This window comes from Spodoptera frugiperda, chromosome 12, assembly GCF_023101765.2.
Source record: "Spodoptera frugiperda isolate SF20-4 chromosome 12, AGI-APGP_CSIRO_Sfru_2.0, whole genome shotgun sequence".
In the NCBI taxonomy this organism is placed as follows: domain Eukaryota; kingdom Metazoa; phylum Arthropoda; class Insecta; order Lepidoptera; family Noctuidae; genus Spodoptera; species Spodoptera frugiperda.
Window position 1 is genome coordinate 6,817,892 of NC_064223.1, and position 25,022 is coordinate 6,842,913.

The 25,022-nt window shown below is 36.7% G+C and overlaps 2 protein-coding genes across 2 annotated transcripts in view; one reads left to right on the forward strand and one right to left on the reverse strand.

Annotated features, from left to right (window-relative positions):
• Positions 1-2,783: 2,783 nt before the first annotated feature.
• LOC118262743 (lipopolysaccharide-induced tumor necrosis factor-alpha factor) lies at positions 2,784-6,591 on the reverse strand. The gene is made up of 3 exons (XM_035574328.2): positions 6,370-6,591; positions 4,610-4,913; positions 2,784-3,643 (listed from the first exon to the last, which is right to left on the reverse strand). Exons 1-3 carry the CDS (start codon positions 6,380-6,382, stop codon positions 3,538-3,540), a joined length of 423 nt encoding a protein of 140 aa, XP_035430221.1. The 5' UTR covers positions 6,383-6,591; the 3' UTR covers positions 2,784-3,537.
• A 1,929-nt stretch (positions 6,592-8,520) lies between these two features.
• Positions 8,521-25,022, forward strand: part of LOC118262244 (uncharacterized) — a 52,342-nt gene continuing 35,840 nt past the window's right edge. Inside the window, exon 1 of the mRNA XM_035573437.2 lies at positions 8,521-9,123. Coding sequence (XP_035429330.1) covers positions 8,659-9,123 — 465 coding nt within the window. The 5' untranslated portion in view covers positions 8,521-8,658. The remainder of the gene's footprint in view (positions 9,124-25,022) is intronic.

The following is a 25,022-nucleotide window of genomic DNA, read 5'->3' on the forward strand; positions in this document are numbered from 1 at the left end:
CCTTTCTGTTTTTCCTTAATTACAAAGTTGTGCAACATGCCTGTCTTTTGAGGATAATACGACTAGAACTTATTCTGTGAATGAAGTCTTACCTGAAATTTTATGTATTTATTGTATAATCTTGCAGTGGATTCAAACAACGCTTATCAACCAATATCTACGATCACGGATAATACGGCCGGCATTGAGATGGAGCTCCTGCAGGTCGGCTCGGAACCGGTCGGCATACGGTGCCCATACTGCTACGAAGATGTCATGACGAGAGCCCAGTACAAAAACACCACACTGACGCACACAATTGCAATCATTCTAGGCATATTTTTTTGGTGAGTAATTCTTTATCTTAATGATTTTATAAGTCATTTTTATTTTATTTCCGGCCAGTAGTTTAAGGGATCGCTTTTTTTTCTTATTGACAGAAAGTGACAGGTTTGTTTTCCAGTAAAACGGGGTGAATAGAAATCAAGGGGTGAATAAAAGTTGGCAAAATGTCCTAACATCTATTCACCCTATTCCTGTATCTATTCACCCCGTTTTACAGTACCTACTAGTTCTTTCTATTTATGTTTACTTATTAGTTATTAATATAGTAGGTACTTGACTTGATCGAGTGGGGTCAACAGTCCACGTTCTGCTAGGTGATTCATACAGTGACTAAATACGTATCCATAACAAATACAGTTAATGTTTGAGAAAATGACCGCCGCCGGTGTAACCTACGTGCTGGTTTGCACGACTTACTTGACTACCTGCACTCAATATTAATTACCGATTTCATTTTTGAGACTAGTTCTTAGGAGTTTTTTTTCAAAAACTTAGATCAATCAAGAGATCCGACCGTTACACATGTTAGTCGCGATTACGTCGACAAGTGGTCAAAACAAAAAATCCCTAGTACATAGATACTAAGTTATAGGTCCTCATATCATTCCGTGACTATTAGGTATTTTTCAACATTAAAATAATGCCATAAAATCGCGTCACTGCAAGGTTAAATACTCTTTAAAATTATTATTATTATAATAAGTCCGCTGGTTAATTGTGAGAATTGTACTAGCTGAGCTGAAAATAAAATTATATTAGCATTTAGTCTTATTTTGGCTCACTGTTAATGCATCTAATTGCAATCGTCCTTCTCATTAGACCTTACACTACTAGTCTACTAACGCTGATTATTATTATTGTACTAATTGCACCCGCACCTGAACATACACGACTTACAAAAGGTATGTCGATGCATTCAAGCTAGCCGAGTTGTTCTCTTTAATTAATGTTCGTATCATCATCACGCCTTTTATCCCCGAACAGTTCGGCAGAGCTGCACTTTACGGCATTTAATTAATGTGTATGAAAATTGTTTATCGAATAGTTTCTAGGTGAACAAGCTTTAATTTAATATGTATGTATGTGTGTGTAAAGTACAATCTTGCAATTTGCAAGCAGATATCTTGAACCAATTAAGCTGAAATTTTGTATTAATGCTAAATACTAAAATGCATGAAAGTTTGTTTTTAAAAAGAATTAAATTTATGTTTACAGGTGGTTGTGTTGCTGTATAATTCCCTACGTCGTGAAAAGATGGAAAAACGTAGAACATTATTGCCCCAATTGCCGGAGGTATTTGGGTATGCATAGCAGTAGAGCAACAATATTGTGAGATACACTGGTACTTCTAAAGCTTGCACGATCTCCCGCCACTAGTTACCACGAAAATAGACTTTATTACCACGAAATAAAGATGGTCTGCAAGCCGGTTTGTTTCGAATATTCCGTTCTATAGATGTGCAGTTGACGGCTTGTTATGTTGTACCAATCATGTCTATAAAAGTTATATAGGTTGTAAACGGAACGCTCCCAAAAACCGCGAAGAGATGGCAAAATAAGTACCAACGATTTTAATAAAAAAAATGTATGTATGTACTAGTTTTTTAAAAGTTGAAATCAACTTGTTGCATGAATAACACGAAATAAAATTAAAATAATTTTTAGCTCTCCTACTCTTTTTTTAAGTCGATTAAAATACTAAAACCTGCCCCTAAGTGTAACAAACACTTTTTTAAAAACCGCATTAAATCGGTCCGGCTAATCGTGAGACAATGTGAATATGTATAGGGAACCTGGTTCGTTTTTGAAGTCGGTTAAAAACAAAAAAAAAAAAAAAAAAATTGTAGCGTTTTTCAAGAGCGTTCCGTTTAAATATCTTTGTTTACGTAGTGAATGAAGTCTGAAATTCCAAATGAGTCAGAGAACGACACATTTATACATTTACGTAATTGACTATAATATAATTATGTTAATAATAAACAGCTAATTAATGTTTAGTTTAGTTATGCCGATGAGTCATGGGTTACCAATCTAATAAAAAATATATAGGGACATTCCATGTTCATTTACAAAATAAATTAGTTATTCATATTTTATTTATTTAATCTTTAGTGCACACAATACAATAAGATTCTTAGTGGTATTTTCTGTAAAACCAGTATTTTCTGTAGGTACCTAAGTAACTGTTTACTAAGATGCAATGTCTAGAATCTAGATAAAAGTTCACACATGGTGTTTTAAGTTAAAGTGTTTATTTACCTGAAGAAGGTAGCAGTAGTAGGGTAGTAGGTATCTGAGTTCTTAGTACGAATTTGTTTAACGTTGAGATCGAAACGTTACCGCGTTCGGCACTCTGATTGGCTCGTTCCAATGAATAAACCAATTAGAGGGCTAAATACGTAAAAACGTAAAACCAACTCGTACTAAGCTCTCTGTATACTAGTAGAAACACAAAGAAATATGTTTAACTATTTATTTATAAAATTAAATATAATTAAGTAGAAATCGTACAAAAACCCTTGAAAAGTTTATCACAGAATGAAATATACAAAATTATATAAAATTACGTACTTTTTATAATATTATAATTTATATTTTTCATATAATGTACTTAAGGCTTAAGTTATTATCTAACATAAAATAAATTATAAATTCGACAAGCATTTGGTCAAAAGATAATATATAATTATTGATAAATCATTCGAGCATTTTTATTTTGAATTAAGCAATGATATATTTAATTGGAAACGTCATAATATTATGTAAAAGCAGATCTATACATATCAATAGTACAGTTCTTTACACATATATTATTACACACTCTTTATACATAGAAATATTGAAATTAGTAGAATTATTGCCTAATGAAACTTTAACCAATACAAATGGTTTTCTCATTAAGAAGTAAATACATAACTTATATTTTTTAGCACAGAGTACAGGCAATGAAAATATGTTAAATAAACCAACTGGCTGAATGGGTTACTTAACTATTGAGAATTTGAGATACATCACATGAGATTTTATATTGTAACACATAAAACTCCAATATTCTATTAACTCGACTAGAAATATAAAGCGGTTGCTAAAAGCGACTGCAGCGCCACCCTCGTAGATGTTTTATGTTTCTAGTCAGAGTACTTATATCTTATTCTATAGTATTTTAAAATAAAAAATTTAAACGTAGTTCGAGATTGGTGAAGGTGTGTAAGATCAGGACGGTGTGAAGGATCCGATGAAGGCTTTGCATTGAGGACAGTAGTGGTTGGCAGTCTTACAAGATCTCATGCAGTAAGGCACGAAGCAGCCGCAACAGCACCTGGGAATAAAACAATGTAATTAGTACCTAATAATGTTAACAGTTTGTAGCTTAGCTAAACAAGTGTGTTTATTTTTGAGAGACAATTCTGAGAGACCGCAGTACAGTTGCTCCATCTCCATACTTTTAAAAACCTGACATTCAATCAAACTGGTTTAGACTTAATGTTGTCCACAATAAGGTAAGGAAAAGCCCAGATCAAAGATTGTACAAATAACCATAAACTCGTTTCTTAATTCACTTTTCCTTATATTTTTAAGTGATGACGTCAGTGACGTTGGCTCCGATGATGTTTGGTGTCGCTTATCATTGTTCAACATTTGAGTCGGATTTTAGCCTAATAATCTAGTGATTGCCGCATGTCGTCCGTTATCAATGCCCCTTAAATATGTTATAAATAAAATCCTAATCATGATTTCGTTAGTAGCAACACGTGTTGTCTTATTTACGTAATCGATTTAGGTATAATGTAACATAGATAACGAACTGGCTGGTTGGTCTAACTAGTGACAACTGATTGTGTATCGTGAGTCGAGAGTGAAATCGATTTCAAAATATCATTTGTTGACGCCTAGTTGAGTGTCGTATGCATTTTATATTGCAGTTGTATCTACGTATGTGTGCAAAGAAATCTTTAAATACAATTTCTACAATTCTGTATGAATAAATAACAAACGTTTCTTACCGAATTAATTACCATTAGTCATACGAGTATAGAAACTAGTTGCGAAACGTATCAACGAACCTAAAACTTGTTTATTACATGACGTACACACAAAAGCAGTTGTTTTGACAATAAATATGTAGAAATCGGTGCTAGAAAAACGAATGGAACAGGAAAAATCCGGCAATTTATCAGATGACCCCAAACGTATGAATAAATATTATGTACAGAGATATTTGACTGAGTACAGTACTTGTTCTTTGTATAGAGAATATTAATTAATGTTATCGTGAGTAGCTTACCCAGCTAGAACACACAGCGCCGCTGATATGATGTGTGTGCGATTGTTCGGGACGTATTCAACAGTGGTCACGATAGATTTGTTGCAAGTCGGGCAAGTCGTGCCGGACGGCCCCGGGCCCATCTTGGCTGGACGGGACCCTGGTGCGGCACCCGGTGTCGTGATCACTGTAGTCCGTGGCCCCGCGGTCGGAGGGACCACTAGCCCGGGCGGTGGGGGAGGATTGTCACCAAAGTACGATGGCGGCGGGGCAGGGTTCGGTCTTGTTTGTTCATAAGGTGGCGGAAGACCCATTTTGTTTTCCACTGAAACATTACGAACATATATTCAGCATTCATTCATAACCCTATTTTGCGAGATGATTAATGCGGTTTCAACGAATCATCATTAAAACAAATGTGTTACAAAGTACCTAATCTGAAGCTGCGAAATTCGGGTCAAGTTACAAGTTTCTATTGTAGACCTTGTTCATTTTTTCTAGTTTGTTAAGCATTGAGATAAGCTAAAATTAAAGTTGCCGTTTTGGGCACAATTGCTTTAAACAGTCATTTGTATTTTTCTTGCTACATTGTTATTTATATCGAAATATTGCAGAACGTTTATGTTTATGTTTAGCTGTTTGCAAGTCACTGAATGAGTCATTGTAAGTAGAATTCGTAAATGCGAATTCTCCAAACTTGTTGACCAACTAAATTAAATTAAAGATCGCTATTCCTTAGACTGTCGTTGTAATGGCGAAGCTTCTTTTTGGCGTTACCTGATAACTAGGGACTTCGATATTTTTCACGCACAATTTAGTATTGCTGTTATTATAACCAGACAAGGCTTACTAAATCCTCATTAAAGAATTTTGAACGGTTACTTAATTGAAGGAAGAGTTTGCAACGATTCGTGTCGGTCTGTTTCAGTGTTCCACTTTACTAAATCAATTTATTGTTTAGAATTGTACCAGAACACTTAATATCTAATGTTAGATACAATACAATTTGAATTTTTACAATGCTTATTTCGCGTTGAATATTTATTTAGCTAATTAAATTCTAGTAGCCTTGTCTTGGAAGGCCGGTGTAGGGAACAGAATCTACAATGACTAAATTATGCATGATTTACATGTACTGTACATGGAGTTAATGTGTTGAGTTGATAAACTTTAGTTGTAGGTAATGTATTGTCCGCTCGCTGGCCAATGTTCAGGTGAGCTGTCAGCTGGATTATGATGAAATTACAAGTTGTGATATTCAGGGCGTGACAGCCACAAGGCTTCATAGAACGGATAGTGATACCACCGGCGGCGTCAAATTATAATTGACGATAATTCGCGATTTTCTAGTTCATTAGGAAAATTCTGACTTGATAATACATATACTATAAACAGCATTAACTTTTTGATGATATCGCAAACGAAATTACAAGTAAACGAACAATGTCTTTTTTAGCAGATGTTGCTTTATTTTTGATACGATTGTTGTCTTAAAGAGATAAGAGTGTTTGCATTGTTTATTGTTTACTTTAGCAGCGGTCGGAAGAGGTACGTATTCTAATTTTATGGCAGTTCAAGTATGATAAAAACAAAAGGAAAAATACGGATAGTTTTTTTTAGGTACTGAAGATCTACGAGTGTCATGGTACCCTCTACCTACCTACTTTAATTCTCATTAATGAAATAGGTATTAAGAGTGGACGTTGTTGGATATGACCAATGTTCTATTCGCGGTTTTTACAACAGTTATTGTCCGTATAGCTAGAACCAGTTTAACTTACTTGTGGCGTCCATCGTATGATGAAATTTAACCTTCGGCTGATTTCTTAATCCCTTATTTGAATGTTACTATCACACAACACTTGCAAACTATTCGTTTTAGCTAAGAGACGAAACTCGTGCTGTTGCAATCAAATTGTATTTATTACACAATAAAATATTATAGGAATATCGTCTACGTTGTGATCTTGCGCGGTTTACTCTGTGAGTGAATGCACTCAAAGAGTGCGCGGGCGCATTACGTCACGACTGCGAGACAGAGACCTCCCACGATCTCTGAGCGAGGAAAGAGATAGAGAATGTGTCGTCACGTAACTTGTTGTTTACGTCGAATAAACTTACGCGTTTGGCGCCTAATTACAATATAGTAATCAAAGTGCAATACTAGCTTGTGAAGTATTCGTGCAGTGTGCTGACTGCACCGTGCACATCACACAGGGCCGCACTACTTGGCACCTGCACGGGGAACCTCGGGGCATTGTCTAGCGCCAGCATTGTTGATGCGGAATGGATCGTTAAACTTGCCTATATGGTGTGCGCAGGCATTTAACAATTGACATCACAGTGGGCCACCCACAGCGATATTATATTGAGTCGAGTCGTCAACTGAATTATCTTAATACAATATTCATGAATACTATTGACGTAAACTCTCGTTTGTTTTTTCCAGAGTTTTTATATCTGCATTAATTATAGTTGTTCTACTAGTGCCACTATCTAGCGATATGTTGTTTTGTGCTGGCGCTTAAGAACGGTCTCGGTCCGTGATTTCTATGCCGCGATGCGCCGGCGGCGTGCGCTAGAGCGGCTTAGGGTTGCATAATAGCTGCCATCTATGCTCGTTTTGTTTGACAGTTTGTGACGCAAACCATTTCTACTACTTAATGGTGGTTTTGTGTCTTCTGTTACAATCGAGCAGCACAAATTAGTTTTATAATTAACTTTGCGATTGATGAAATAAATATTTTATTTGAACATAAAGTGTTCGTATAAAATTTGCGTCCTATTGAGAGTTAGTTACAAAGAAGAATAACGATATATCATGTTTATTTTTGTAGTTTTTAAAAAGTCTATCTTATATACTTCAGTTAAATACCAAATGATCACCTGCCCCAATTTTCCATTTGCCAAATCATTAGTTGACTAGTATTTGGATTATACTATAGCCAGCAGTTGGTACCTCGTAGTGTGAAGTCCGTAGCGTACGGTTCATAGTTCGTAGCGCGTAGCACGTAGTTCGTAGTGCGTAGCTCGTATCTTTAATATTTTTATTTATAAAAATCTGCCATTAGCCGAGCGATTTATAATCAGGTAAATCATTTATGCAAGCATTCTATCGAGTATATCTCAGTACCCTTAGTACTATTCGAGCCGGCCAATCAGAGCTTCGAACGCGCTCTCATTTTAATTTCGTTAAATGTAAAGCTAACTCGTACTAAGGGTATAAATAACTACCACAGTTAGTATTTTGCACCCAGTTGCTGCTGCCGTCAGTCTTGGTCATTACAGTGTGTGTCTCAAGCCTGGTCTTATATTTTTACTGTAACTTTACTGTAACTCCCTAACTTTCTCTCCAATAGTTGGTATATTTAAGTACTCATGAATCTCAGCATTTCTCGAGAACTCTTACTTAGTCTTCTGAGTTGATTCCGCTAAGTGAAGCTACTGTCCATGTGTAAACATCTTTTAGATTCTCGCCACATTTATATGCCGGGCCACTATATTAATTTTTATGACTGAAAGTAGTGTAGTTGCCCCAACTGTTGGTATTTTTGTGTATTTCGAATAACGACAAAAAGTCATTAGGTTCATTTGAAAGGTATTGTGTGATTAAGCAATTGTGAATGGCGCCATGCACCAATGCTTATACGCTTTAAGAAACAAGAATATTTTTTGTAGGAATATAAAGCGCCATCTATCTATCTTTCTGTTAACAATTTGATTAGCAGTTGAACCAAAGCTCAGTGCATTAGCTTTTGGGCGGGCGGAAAAACTGAACGTGACACGAGAGGGCAGTTGTAGCGGCGGGCGGAACCTAGGGGTGCGCGCGCACCATTACATAACGGTAGCAGAGGCTTTGCGGGCGCGCGCAGCGGCGGGTGCGGGGCGCGGGGCGATCGATGCGCGCCCGGGGGGAGTCAGTCGAGCGGCGAGCGAGCGACATGGCGGCGCGCCCACCCCGCGCGGCGGCCCCGCGGCCCGGGCCGCGCGAGTAGGTCGCCATGCGCGATGCGGTATGAGGCAGCGCCGCGCCCGGCGGGCCGGCCCCCGCTAGCGGCGCCGCCCCCGCCATGCGAGCGCCGCCGCTGCTGCTGCTGCTGCTGATGGCGGCCGCGGGCCTGGCCGTGAGTCCGCTCGCGCGCCTCAACCCCTGGCTGAGCGCGTGCGACCTGGAGGAGGAGGGCGCGGGCAGCGTGCGCGAGTGCGGGGGCGCGGCGTGCGGCGGCGGCGGCGGCGCGCCCGACGTGCTGAAGGAGCGCGACGTGCCGCACCTGTGCGCGCTGAGCACACCTGCACGCGCGCGGCGTCTCGCGGAGCTGCGGCTGCGCGCGTGCTGCGAGCGGTCGCCCGCCTCCGCGCTGGACAGCGGCGCGCGTGAAGCCGTGCTCTCCGACCAACAAAGTTGCGAGCGCGCGCTGCACGACCTCCTCGGTCTCGACGCTATGGTTGCGCGCGTGCACTGCGATTTCGTCGACATCCTCAGAAGATACGATTGCGACCAGCCCTACTCCGTGCACACGTGTCACGAGTGCCAGGTGAGTGTCACCACGAGACGACACCGTGTGACAATCAACCAATGTCTGTGTTCATGTATAGAAACGTCTACAGGATCGCTACAACAATAGGATCAATGAAAGTCACCTGTAAAATGATGCTACAGTATGAAGCGGCAATGCTGCAAAACAGAAACAAACATCCGTTCTTCAACATCCATTCAGATATGATTAGGTAATTGTCAAAACCTAACGTGATAGTTAGAATTCCAGTTTAAAGTTTACTTGATTATGATACTCGTAGGTACCTGTTTGATGTGATGAATCACCGGCACCGGTACGTTACGTTATTCCTTTCTACTGCTATATTACAATATGCGAGTATCGATCCATCAGGGAAAGACACGTTTCTTAACCTAAGTATAGAGCGGACAGAGCTGGAGGTCGCGTGGAGGCTGGTGGCAGTGTGGGTGATGGATCCGCCGCCCGACCATTTGTCAGCGCGTAGTGCGGGTGACAGGCGGCCGCAGCCGGCCCGTTACTGTGCGTCTGCCGAGGAACACAAGAGACAACTAGCTATTTCATGTATTTCAGGCACAACATTTTTATATTTACGATATATTTACCCAGGGTAATTAAAATGAAATCAATATGTTTTGAATCCCATACCAATTTTGCGATTCCGAGTTTATTCATATACACTCATTCAAAACCTCACACCCACTACGAATTCATTCATTGTAATAGAAAAGCTATATTATCATTGCATTTAGAACAATTTATTATCGTCCCACAAGAATGATGTAGGAGTCGCTTCATAAATACGTAGGATGTCAGGATCCATACACGCTCGGTTATAATATATTGTGTGTTAATGCAGGGTTAATGCGGGTGCCAGACACACGCCCCTGTCACTAGTGTAGTGCTTCAGAGAGATCTTCCACTGAGGGTGGAACTGGTTAATCCCTCTCCGAGATAGCGCCGATCGGTACACCCGATAATGTCTCACGAGACCGACCAATTAAATTCAGGGAAACGTAAATGATTGCTGTCATAAATGATTCGATTCACCAGTAATGGCCGGCAGTTAGTGGTTTGTAAGAAAAAGTATATGGTTCGAAAAGTTGCCGGTTTGTTGGTCGCATTTTATTTGTGATTCACGAAGCAAAACATACGGAACAATTAATCTAGGCACAAACGCTTGTGTCATTGTTAATTGAGCTTTAAAGTAGGTATGTATAGGGAAGGTTTTCCTGGAAACAGTCGGGTGCTAACGTCATTCGGTGAATCATAGATAGTAAACACATCACGAGCCACCCATTCAGCAGTAATATGACAAAGAATCGATACACACACTACCTACCATGGAAAGTAGTCAAATAGTAAACAATTATAATTAGATATTACTTTCTTCATCGAGGATATTGAAAATACGCAATGAAACATCCATTTAACAAACAATTCGATCGAACATGTGACAATATTTGGTAAATAAACAGCTTTCACATGAAATTCTCATGAAGGTCAATGAATTTTTAATAAAATTACGAAAACATTCCAAAACTATTAACCACAACCTAGAATGTTGCTAAAACATCTTAATAAATGTTTATTTATAAAAACACACAGTTCTTAACACTCTTAAGATATAAAATATAGAAGTAAATAGGTACAATACGTAAACAGAACATAATAATATGTAGGTACACATACACATATAAGTAGGTACGCAGGTATATATATCAATGCAGGTTGTCGCTGCCGCACCATAAACAACTTTTAAAAAGCTATTTTCTGTATCGCACCAGTTTGTCGACTTTTATTTGCCGTTTCTTTCATTTCCCAAAGCTGCATGTTATTTAGTTTCCCCTAATTCTTTTTCTAACTTATTTTTCCTGTTTCTTTGCGTTATCTATACTTATACTTATTAACTAACTGTAAATGAAACCATTTTCTTACAAATTGTTTATCGTATAATCATTTCTTAATTATCTCAATATGTTGTTGTAATTATAAACTTATAGGTATATTTTCCATGACATTCAATAATTATTATACTGAGAATCAAAGTTAGACCTTTCTGGTAGCCAGTCATAGTAGATTATAAAGATCATTAACCATTATCATACAGAAAAAAATACACATGTGTACATACCATGTGTACATACCAATACCCATATAATTTACCGCAACAAATTATATTCAGAAAAGTGAAATTCAGTCGCCAGTTAAAACCTCCTCAGGCAAAAAGTTCATGAAAAAAAAAATAAACGAAACACAACCTTTTTAAAAGAAAGTTTACAGAAACTCGGCTGAAACCCGTCGAAAAATATTAAGGATGCCTTAAACCCACTTAAAAATATTTTGTTTTTCTTTTTCTAGGAAGTATAATTTACAGCCAGCAGCATCAGTTACATTTCAAAATGAGGTTTTAATAAAGTTCACTTGAGTTTGCATTGTAAACGATAGGAATAATAAATTGTTTACTATTTGTCGATAGGACTCGATAACATAATATCGATGTTAAGCGAAAACAATTTTCAGTATAATAATTTCAATGATTTTCTTCTAATAATGGTCAGTGCTTGAGGTTTCTTTAAACGAATTATAACGGTCCTCTTATAAACTAGGCGTATTTATCTTAACTGTGAGAGCCTATGTTAGCAATATGCATTTGGTTTCACCATTTTTTTTTCAAGAAAGAGTTGATACAGTATTTTTTTATTTATTAACCTTTTATTGTTAGTTTAGGTACAAGACTATTATTCATCATCATAATTTTATGTTGTACGTCGTTTAATCTGATCAGTGCTCCTTACTAACACTCCATCACTAAAATATTGTTATCCAGCGTCACTTACTATTTTACGAATGTCAATAATAGATGAAGATTGGGGGTCCTACCATTATGTTTCCCATACTCTGAGCAATATAATATTTTAACTGCTTCATTAACTAAGTTGTCATATAATTAATTCAAAATCACGTTACTTGTTAGTAACTTATTACGTATCTAAACGAATCCAAACTGCATTGAAATATCAGTGCCACATTTATAACGGCGTAGTGATAATACATTCGGTCCCAATTACACGGGACTAATGACATAACTAGCAAAAAGTCCACCACTACAGCACGCCGGCCAGGCGGCCAGGCGGCACCCTTTCGAGGAAAACAAACAAGCTAATGATAATATTTCCCATCTCTCCAGGTATTTTGTAAATACATTAAAATTCAGTGCTAACAGCCTTGTTAGGTAAGGAGGGTTCACTTTTATTACTTTATTTTCTTTTATGTTACGTTTATTAAGAGATGGTTGTCAAAGGATTGCCTGAAGGTGGCGTGTCTGTAGCCATTTCCTCCCAGCGATGTCACCTGCAGTTGAAACATCTGAAAGCTTTCAGCCGTTTGCCACTCCGTTAACTCCACCTATTTTTATTTTATTTGTAAAGTAATAAAATTCAGCGGGAAGCCGGTACCTGGATTGGTTTCATATAGAAATAACGAGCGCTTTGTTTGTTTTTTTTTTTAAACGTTACTAAGTTTTTTGTGAATGATGATTTGGCAGTACCCGCGCTAAAACATCGTTTGTTATCAAACAATGGTGTATTCAGTAAAACGTTTAGATTGTATAATAGTACAAAGATTCTTCTCCTCAAATCCTTTTTCCAACAACTCGTGTAAACATTGACGGGACCCATTAATTACAATTTCTTACTTCAACGATGAAAGAATGAACGAAAGATTTTGTTGTGATACCAATGCGATACCGACAGCTGTTTATATTAGTTCTCAATGCCTATGTATTATTATGTCTATCACTTTTAGCACAGAAAGCCATCGAGGGTATCCACTACCCATGGATTGTGAAGGGCCCGAAAAAGGACAGGAAAAAGCAAAGATTACCTATTACAAAAATACTTTGTCATGTGTCCGTTCTAACCTCGTCCATTTCTCTTGCTTTCGCTATCATTCCTGGTGGTTTTCCCAATTACAGTTAATCTTTCGTGTTTAATAAAAATTGGGGATTTTGATATAATCATATTCCAATGTACATGTACAAATATTCTAGTGTTTCGTACACATAATTCTTGTATTTACGCGACATCTATCAATCGTAGACATGTCGAATCGTATCGTTGATTGATATGAATTCTGTTTATCTGCGCAACCGACTCATACCACTTACGTTTATTGTAAGCAATAACTAGTAAATATTGTTTGGCAAAAATCAAACCTTTCCTTTGCCCAAACTATGACAAATTTCCTTTTTATGTTTCCTAACCTACGATAACAATGCTTTTATGTTTAGGGTTAGTAAAGATTTTGCAGACCCATTGTAATAATACGAGCATCTATTGAATTATTTGTTTTGAATTTCCATTAACTGTGTAGTATTTCTCCTCACTTAAAATGAGAGTATGAAATTATTTGATAGTAGAACTATTATTTATAGTCTTTGTAGTTAGTACTGTATGCAATATAGTGTTACATGTATGTACATATTTAGGTACATTGTAGAGTAAAGTAGACACGTGTAATTAGTAATTGCGACATATTGTTGTAATAAAGCACCATCGTCGGCAAAGTTTCCTTCTCACAATTTTCTGTGTAATCATAATTCATGTTTGTTTGTTCGTTTGGCGTGAGAGTGCAGGTGTTTTCCGTGAATTAATTTAACGCGTCAGGTAAATCGCGGGCCCATCCTGTTTGTAAGGGTCACACTCCACTGACGGTATGGAGCGGAATAACCTCGGTCATTAGATGGTCTCTTTGTATGGGCATTTTTTTCAAATAGTTCGATTTCAAAATTAATATACCTGAGTAATTAGATACTTCTTTTTATGCTAACACTCTAGCGACTTGTTTTCGTCTTCCAGTCATATTTATGAGTCCTGAAAATTATTTTATGTGCCTTTAAGTAAAGTACAACAAGAGTGAGAGTAACATGAAACATGGTTATGTATTCATTAAAATATTTATAAAATAATAAATTTGTTGTTTCATAAACTGCCCTTTAGACATTTATTTCAAAATGAAAACCATTTTATGTTTGTCACTAATACTACTAGCCAGTCAATCCTAATTCTAATTTCTCCATCTTTAAATAAGCATCCTATTAGTTAGCTTCGCTTCGGTAAGCCCCGCTCCGGTTAGCCCCGCTCCGCAACGGTGTCGTGTCACCCTAATCACGGACACCCTGTATCCATTCTTCCGCCATTGTTTTGACACTAATGATTTAACGTGAGTGTGAAGTTTGTTACTATCCATCTACTTGCTTTATGTGTTATTTCTCGTTGAGTATTTAATTACTATGTCTACTTTATTATTACTACAGTTTTAGATGTTATTTTAGAACATACGTAACTGCATTACTTGGTCGTTAATGCACTAGATTAGGCATTGTTAAAGAAATTAGGTAAATACTAACAATTTTTTTTTTACGGGAACGGAACCACCTTCTAGAGTTAAAGTGCTAAGTCTGAAAAATGCTATGCTGAAAACGACATTAAAATTGGTTCATCCAAATACAAGACAATCGTGCACAAACATACATATAAAGATACAGACCAAACTGACATACTCCTTCTTTTTGAAATTGGTTAAACATTAATTTCAGCCATGTGAGATAAACTATTTTTCAGAATCGATAAACGCATCTCTATATACTTTCCTTACGAATTAAATAAGAAAATATAATAGTATTTTTTACAATTCCAATTCATATATACGACCTGAAAATCAACAACAAACATTAAGCCTACCACTAATTTACTGCTCTTGACAACAGGTCCACTTTTAAAGACATATTTAGGCACTGACAGTAAATATTTAGGTATTCAAGTAGTAAAAATAATATTTAATAACTATACGGATTTACTGACTGCGTTCTTATTACGCATTTACAGACTAAAAGAGACATTAAACGCTTGACAACGAACAGTATATGCCTATCTTACATTACCTACCTATGTCGTCATTCAGTATATTTAGTGGATGGCATAATAATACAATTTGGTATAAATATTTGTGGATGCTCTTGCTATTACATATGAGCTAGCTCTTGTATAATATGATCTTCCTTTAATACTCATATCGATGTTCGGACAGACGCATTTACATTATAAACAAAATATCATTTATTTTAAAGGTAAATAACACCCTGTCTATAATTATATTTTTTTAGGTACTGTAAATTTATCATTATCCTGTATACTATATAATGAATTATTCTAGTATACTGAATGTATGAAATAAGCGAAAGGTACCTACATTAGGCCCATAACATCATACATATAGGATTTTGTCCTGTGTGTATGTTCATGTAACTTTACCTTATAACAACCATACAGTCATATTTCTGTGGTTTTGCGGTTTTCACTAAACACTGCAATGACAGTGATATAGCCATAGTCACTAAAATGTAGGTGACTAAAAGTCAGTTACTGGCGTCATATACTTCATTAACATTTATTTATTTGTGTTAACATGCAGAAAGGAATATTGTGTTATTTATTCCCACATACCGCCATGTCTTTTAATCTATAAAGCGTTAGACAGAGTTGAACAAGTGCACATAATATTTATTGTTATTTATTTTATTAAATAAAAATTGAAAAAGTACAGGGTACAGACTTATAGTCTACCGTGAAGTCCAACAAAACTATACATATAGTTTCACCAGTTTTATCACGAGTCCTATTTAGTAATAAACGTTTTCCATATACCGTACAGTGATTACTAAGAATTTACAGTAAAAAGAGTACCGTATTTATTTTATTATTCTTCACACAACTAACAGTGAATGGCGGATTTAATAACCGCCCCATTTGAATTTGGAAATAGAATTTGAGATCCCTTGTTGCAGTCTAGTATGTTATAATTTTCATTAATAATATGTTATGATATTTATTGCTCTTCGAAGAGGTCAAGTAATTGAGATACATTATTTAGTCAGCTATAATTTATCTAGATACGTTTTGGTCTGATTATGGTGTAAAATACTGCGTTTAGGTTGCTTTTCCGTCAGAGATGTGCTATGTAGCTATGCTACGCAGATGGAGGTAATAGCAATTAGCTAAGTTGTGAAATTATGTTACCGTTTCCATTGATACTAACTTATGTACCTGTGTTAGGAAGATGCACAGCTCCAGTATACGATGTATCTACAGCAGGGAAGCACGCAACCATTGCCCGCATCTTTCCATGTAAAAAATCATAGCTCAGCTGAGTTAGTTTCCACCAATACTAAGCTATGTGTACCAATGAATATGATTAGTGAAAGCCAACATCCACAGCAACATAACATACACACATGATAAAATAATCCGCAAGAAATAGTTTACGGTTTCACATGACTTTGTAACATTATACAATAATTATGATGTAGATAGGAAATCCTGCGCAAACAATATGACAATAATTTAATTTATTATGCTAAGGATTGTGAGCTGTCATGCAACGTCCGCGTCGTTGAGCATGCACCCTTATGTCCGGAACCGGTAGTAGTTCGCTGCTGTATAGTGGGCGGATACCTTTTGTCCACTCTCTTCAGTCTCATGTTGCTCTATAACTGTATAGAGTAGTTTTTACGTTCCCATAGGTCAGGTTTTTATTACTCTCATGTTTCTTATTTGTTCGTAATTAAACTAACTTGCACTAAAATCATCTATTTATCCATTAAAAAAAATGTATAATCATCTTCATTTTAACAATGACAGAATTGCTTTTTTTCATAAAATATAAATGGTGTCCATTTTCATGTTCATGTAGTTAAAACTCTCCCGTTTACTTATTTCGTAATATCATAAAACGTTCTTAATTCCGGTTTAGATAAATTATGTAAGAGGGTCTAAATGTAATCTCTTGTTTTAATTTTCCAACACACCCTTATTATTAATTTAGCTACATAATCTCGCGACATTACTCGCATGTCTACAGAAGAATAAATTATTACGTTTGATTGACTTTCTTGTGCTTATAAAATGGACTAGGAAATATTGAGAATGTGGAGTGCGCGTCGTTCCCACTCGGCGTGTAATTGAAGCTCGCTTGCCGACTCGATACTTGTGCTGTAGCCGTACATTCGTAAGGTTAGATAAGTCGTCTCGAGTGCCGAAATCACCTAAAAGCAAAGTACGGTCGCGGGGGCCGGCTCCGAATGAAGTTTCATTCAAAAACATGCCTCGGATTGAGGTTAAGTGGCGGTGCGCATGCGTGCCTGCCGCGCCTGCGTCCTGCGCCACTGTCTCGCAATGATTTCACCTACCTTCCGTAGCATTTTGAATTTTACATATGTTCACTCTTGTCACAGATATCGCCAATTTATTTTTAATATAGTTCCGACGCCATGTCCGTGTCACGCGCTGGATACTAACATATCTTCAATATGAAAAGTCCTCACGGCCGAGAATACCCCGTGTCGATGCTCGAAGCTGTTGCTGCTTGAATATTGTCAAGTGTTTCTGTTAATGTAGGTTTACCTTGTTATTTTATGTCGCTCTAAGTAAGTACATAATTATAAAACAACAGAATATTTAGTACACAAATACAAATAATAAGGTGAAAATATTTAAAAACCTTATTTTGTATCAAGATATTCATTACCTACACTTTTCCGCAATGCGAAATAAGAAAGCTGTACCTGGTATTCACTAGAGCTAGCTATCAATACCGCGACAGTAACAGATTTACGTACGCGAAAAAAGAATGCGGCACTTAGGTGCTAAACATTAGGCGGCGACACCTAACCAGAGATTCGAGTGGCACTGTATCCGAGACAAAGGGAACAAAAGGCAGGGGAATTACGGTTTCAAGCCTCAAGGAGAGAAGTTCTGCGAGGCTTTCATTAAAATCTGCGCTTATGTAATTAGATATACTTACATCTCGCAGTTTCCACACATGAATTAGCTGCCGGAGATGTTCCCCGCAGGCGCCTAACGATATTGATACTTGTATTTTCAAATGTCTCATTTAGGTTGGGACTCTACTTGAATTTGTTATTGACGATCGAAGGATTCTCGAGTACAACCTAAGTTTTGTGAGTTCATTAAAACGAGGCCACCGTTAGTGATTCCAAGATAATGACTGAGTTGTATAATTATTTCCTCGTTTTCATTTTTTAAGTTAATTTCTAATACGTTAATTATTTTTGTTATAATTGCTATGAACTCACGACGCATTATGTAGAATACGAGATAAGGTAAATGTAATCGCGTGTACGTATTAAATATTAATACACCGAGTCAGTACGACAGTTTCAGTAAGGTTTCAGCACAAGGAATAAGGAATGTCATTGTCAGTGCATGACACTTGTCTCTTCATGTCGACACTATTCTGACGACGGATTCTGTCGCCAGCTCCAGAACTACTATTAAATATGTAAATCACGAGCTCCACATTAAAGTGTTCACGCCGAGCCTTCATAGAACCAGCCTACAGCCCACAGAGATAAAAGTGAACGGAACAACAGTTTTAATCAAAATGACAATCCTTTGTGCTATTTTTTATAATGGAAGTTTTTTGACAAAAAGCCGTGTCTCTTTTAGACTCATTAATTTGAAGAAGTAAGGTATTATAAAACGTGATATTGTATGTGCGGCTTATTGAAATGTAAATTAAAAAGTAATGGAAACCTACAAGTCAAATATAACACGAAAGAAATAACTCCGGAATCGAAAAACAATAAGAAGTTAAGGGTTAACTAGGGGTCGTTTTTATACGATTGTAGGCGTAACTAAGAACTGTGGAACGGTAAGATTGGCGTTCTGTAAAAAAGGACTATAGTGGGATAAATTTTCCTGTTAGTGGAACGGTGATGAAGTCGGCTCGGCGCTCGGCGCTCGGCGCGCGGCGCTCGCCGGCCCGGCGCCCTGACCTACTTGCATTACGACCCACATTTACACACACATTCGGGAATTTTAATATGACTTGTCACCATTCACTGAGCCTGCTATTATAGACGTAATATATAATAACACGATACACATAATACAACGACCTAATACGCCGAATGGACTGTTGATGAAACTTTGAACGCAAATTTTCTAATTTATTTGCGTTTTAAATATTTAATACTACCCGGTTGGTGCAGTGGACGGGCAACCGGCTGCACCGGCTGCCGCACAAAGTGTAATGGGTTACATTTCCACTCGGAGCAACTTTTTGAATGATCCACAAATTGTTGTTTCTGATCTGGGTGTCATGTGTATGTGAAATTGCATGTTTGTAAACGCACCCATGATACATAGGAGAAAATCCTAATGTACCCAAACGGGGATCTTCTCCTATATCGTTAAAAATATCACAAAAGATCAATTTTGTGTTATCTACTTGTCTTCGTTACAATTTGGAATGTCTGCAAATAAGAAAATAGTAAAGTTCCTGTTATTTTAACCAAACCTAATCCTCGAGCATATAAATAACATTTGTATCGTAATGGCTTTCAAATTAATATATCTCCGGTTAAACAACTCACGCTTGAAGATACTCTTAGTTACCTTTGTACGAAATTTCATAATAGAAACGCAAATAGTAAAGTAGCTCTTCTTGAATGTGGAGTAGTCTGGGCCTGTTTGCATACGCGAGCACCGAGCACACGGCAACTTCTCCACAAATTAGTGCTCTTGTATTACGTGCCTCTAAAATATTAACTCTATACGTTTACTGCTGCCAACTTACACACAAGTGTGTCACCTTACTTAAACCGTTTACCTGTCGTTTCAGAGTTTAGACTAAATATGGTCGGTCATTACTGGCACTGTAACTTTGAATCGTAAATACTGAACGTTTTGCCGTAATATAAGACTTGTAGGAAGAAAAAATGTGTAACAAATCTTTCATTATAGACGTATGTACATATGAAAACATGATTATTAGATAAAACTTACTGTTTGAATAGATCAATGAATTGTATTCTGTATTTCAACGCCATAACATTGGGTAAACAAAACAAATCAAAACGTGTTAAACCATTATTCTATGGAATCGTCAGACAATTAGAAGACTGGCACCACAATATATTATTCGCGTGGTACCTATAGAGAGCATAAACGCTGTGAAAATTCGAGTGAATTAGTGTCGAAAGTCGAGTTCGATGATAAAGCCGTAGTAAAGTAAATAATCCGTCAGATTGCCGCTGGTATTGTGATGCAAGCCACTCACTGCTGACGAGCCTCCCGAACTGCGTCAACGCGTTTACATAGTCATGTTTTATTAATGTGATGCATAAATTACTTTGTGCAACGCTCGTTTAGTGAGGAAATTACCAAGCCTTACTTTTAGTGGAATACTTTGGAAGGCTTCCATATTGACACGAGACCGTGTCGCTTTGATTGTTAATTTAAACTAGTAAGGGTTCGCCAGGCTTCCCGTGGGAGGAATCATGTTTACAAGACAATTATAATGGAGTTCTTGTTCTCAAGTTTTGTATGAGTTACTCCATTGAACGTATTATATGTAAGTAGTCTAATATAGACTTTAAAAACCTTGAAACGTATTTGAAAATGGACTGTTGAATGCCATGAAACATGGTATCGATATTGTATAAATTGGTTTATCTCGTTCGTTGTTTTATACAAAGAGCTGAACACGAATGAACGTAACTTCCAATAGAGTGGCGAGGCATGCAGCCGTTTCTGCGAAATACTACGATAAATCAATATACGAGTAATTCCTGGACAGTGTCGGACCTTGAAACATCGCACACATAAATACGTTACGATAGACGAGAGCGTATGCAACGAGTTCAAGGACCGCCGCGGTTCATATTAATTGTGCGAGCTTTTACTAGTTTCCATGCAAAATTTATTGAACGGAACATTATATTTAAGCGTAGGCTGATGTGCATTATTTCCTATTTAACTTTAACAATGAGAATTAATTATTACACATTTATGACTCTCAATTTTTTTTTTTTATATTTTCATTGATTTTCGTCATAAATAATGTCGATATACTATTATACTCGTACCATTCCAGTTATGGGCCAAACAACGAACGACTATAATATAAAAATAAATGACACATAGTCATCGTTAATATGAGAGCGTGAGCACACTTTGTGGTCTTTCAGTTAATATGTTATAGGTAAGAGCACTTTATTTTAATTAATGGGCGGTGAACGGTGTTTGCTTATGTGTCGTAGTGTTGTACTATTTTGCTAGCTTATACATAAGTAAGGACTGTGAGGTCGTTTATTCGACGCTCGGAAAGGAAGTAATAAAGATTAGTTTACAGTTTATAGTTTACGATTTGCAACATTCATCATTCATACAAAGGCGTATTGCTTTGGCGACAAAGAGCGGAAAAAAATGCTTTAAAATTATTTATTTTTGACTAATACGTTGAATATGTGTGTACAAAATATTAAAATGTTCTTAAATAAAAATATCTGGTTCTATTAACAAAATATTGCTACGTAAACTCACAATATTTGTTGAATAAAAACACGAATCATCGTTGGTAACCGACGTCAAATTTTACTCAATAGTCCCGTGGTACCCTAAAAACTTTATGTTGAAAACAAAGACTAACAGAGCTGTATGTAACATGAGCTAAGTTGCCGAAAGTTTCTCGTTATAATTAGAGGGTGGCAGGTCGCGAAAATTAATACCCGCTCTTTTTGCGGGCGCTGCGAGTTGCCGCTTGCCGCCCCGACAACATTAAACCCAGTAACGTGTTTCCTCGCATCATTGTTGTATAATTACCGTCCGCAGATTGCAACAAATTATGTAAACTCTATGTACCTATCATATGTTAGAGAGTTGGCAGCGGGCACCGGCCATATCGCTGCTACGAACAATGTAGTACTCGTAGCACTTCGTAGCCTCGTAGTCGCAGTCGTAGAATGAATCACTCTGTCCTCTCAAATAATGTACTTTGTACGTGCATTTGTATTTATAAGAATGTTTATGTGTTGCAACTGTTTGGCAGCGTTAGACATTTTGGATGGAGACGCTCTCATAATCCAGATTACGTGTTTAGTAACTTGGCCAACGTTAAACTAAAAAAATCGCAAGTAAGTAAATGTTACTCTCCGAAAAGTATATATTTTTGTCGTGGGTGAACTTACGAGTATCAACTGGATCCTATAAAGAAATAATCAAATATTTTATCTCTATAATATTAAATATCTATAAGTAATGTAATGTGCTGTAATTTTAATAAAAAACAAACATCGACATCCAGGCACCACATAGTGTATCACTTTAAAATACTGCAACACTTTATATTATGGCTGAAAATAAAAGCTATAAAATGAACCTCCATATATTGTTTACAATTTTTACAAAAATTAAGTTAACGTCGTTCCCAGTCGGCTGCTGTACTGATAAAATATAATTGCTTTATATTTCGGTGGCAAGCGATATGTGAAAATTGGTGGTGCTGGTAAAAACGAAGCAATTATGTAACAACGTCAGCGAATTAGTGTTTGTGTTGGCGTGAAGCCAAGTGCACGCGGATGCAGGCTCGACTGCGGCGCGCCGCGGAACTGTGCCCGCGTACCACGGCGGCATATCGAACTACAATTTCCACTATAAACCGACCCGTCACAGTACGGGAAGCCTATGTAATGCGAGGCCAACGTATACGGCAGGTTATAGTTTGATTTGCCGCCGTGTGTGCCGCTCCAGCTCACCCGTGTTTGATCATATAAAGATTTTATGCTATTAACGTTTTCTCCGTTGCCGTTGTCCCGAATACTCCGTGAGATGGAAAGGGTTGCCACATCCAACTGTGTCTTTGATCATGTGTGCCAAGCGTAGTGTAAATCGCAGCATTATCCTAATTCCAACTGTATTGTATCGTATCTGGCAACGAGGTCATTCAAAATTAACGTAAACAGTGAATTAATTAAGTAGGATCGTATATTATCTTCTTTGTGCCAGGATGAACTAATTTCCACATTGAATGTGTAGCTTATGTTATTGTGGAGCTTAGGGAGTTGAACTCTTGCTAGTGGGGATATTTTTAGGGAGTATTTTATCTTATGGTCTCTGAGTACCGCGCCTGATCGTATCAATATTTCTACTTGTTTTAGGTTGGATTACCAGGTCGTTAAAAAGTAACCAATGTAACATCCTCAGTGAGCATGCAACATTGTCGTCAAAGGTTATTATGGTACGAAAGTTTAAGACTTTAAAACAATCTAAAACAATTAACTAATCATAAACTGGAAACTTTGACTGTGCAAGTATATTGGATGTGTGAATTACATGAAGGATTGTTGCTAAGCGTAAAACAAAGATATACTATACTAGCTTCTGCCAGCGGCTTCGCTCGCGTTCTCGTGGGATAAAAAATGGTCGGTGTATTATTCCAGACCATTCTACCCTCGATTCTTAGCCGTTTTGAAATAATACAGATTCGAATCAATCAGTAGCAAGACTAAAAACATATCGGTTTTTATTTCTTAAACTTTTAAAATACATAACATGTCTTATGCACGAAATTTTAATTGGGGCAATATTCAGTTTTAATTTATCTCATAATTATTTCTGGGATTCGGCCTTTGGACAAATTGTACGATGGGGTACATTAATTAATTCCGTTTCACATATTTTTATTGATGCTACCTCGCAAACTCGAAAGGAAAGGAACCGACCACCTCGTAAACTCGTTAATCCCGGTTCTTAAACATGATGCTGCTTGTAGGAACAAAGGGAATAACTGATTTCACTTATTTAGGTAATTATTAAACTGATTAATTATGTAATTTTTTACCATTCCGACGAGTGTAGAATGGAGATGATGAATAATTGATGTATAATATGTTTACGTATAATATTACAAGTGTCATATTCTGGTAAATATTTTAAAATTTAGTTGCTAGATAACAGTACCGTACTATTGTGTAATTCTAATGTAGTTATCAAATTTACATTCAGGGAGCAGATTTGGGAGTTTTGTGCTTTTTTAGACACATTTTTCGACAATTTATTACAAATCATTTTTTATTTTGTCACATTTTGTCACCTTTTAAGTTTTCACAACTATTTTTACACCAAAATTAATCAAGTCGATCCAAAAGTTGAAATATTTAAGCGAGTTTTACATATAGATATGGCAAAGTTATGTTAGTTAAAATCTTGAACATTAATTTCCGTACTTAATTAATACATTAGTTGGTGTTGGTTACGCAAATATAGGAGGAAGCCGGCAATAACCAGTGTTTACGGCAGCACGGCTCGTGCACAGAAACTCCGATGAAATATATGTAGCATCGATTTCACGAACAGTTAATGCAATTTGTTAATGAACGGGCAATTGGACTGACTTTCTCTTTTGTCCATCTACTGGATACGTATGGAAATATGTATAAAGCGTAAACGTGGAGCAAGTAAAAATGTTTTTGTTAGGTAAAAATAATCGCTTTAATTCTTTGCACTTAGCAAATAATTCTATACTTTTTAATTACAAAGTATATTATGCTTCCCCATTAACTGCACAATAGTATTGATAATGACGAGTTAATTAGGTAATTTATAACTTGCATAAATATGTATTTATAGTACGGTATTTTATGTTTCATTATTGTATTAATATGGGTCTTTGTTGTCCGATGAAAATAAAAAAAATATAGCCTCTTGGTAAAATTAACAATTGGCACGTTGAATATGCCTACTATGAATACCGCCTGCTTCATATACGTATGAATATACAACTTATGGTATGGACTCGTATATTAAACAGACTGATAGTTTTATTTTAATAGTCGGGTAACTAGATCTTGTCGATTCATTTTCACGTAGGACTTTTAACTATAAGTCCTAGTCTAGACTAGTCTAGACTAGGACTTATCTGATAGATAGATAGATATCTGATAGATATTATCTGATAACATGGTCTAGGTTAACCGTGAAAAAATTCCGGTAACAGAGTGCAAAAATACTCGTAAATCAGCTTCTTCACATAACGTACGAATCTGGTTTCTGATTTAA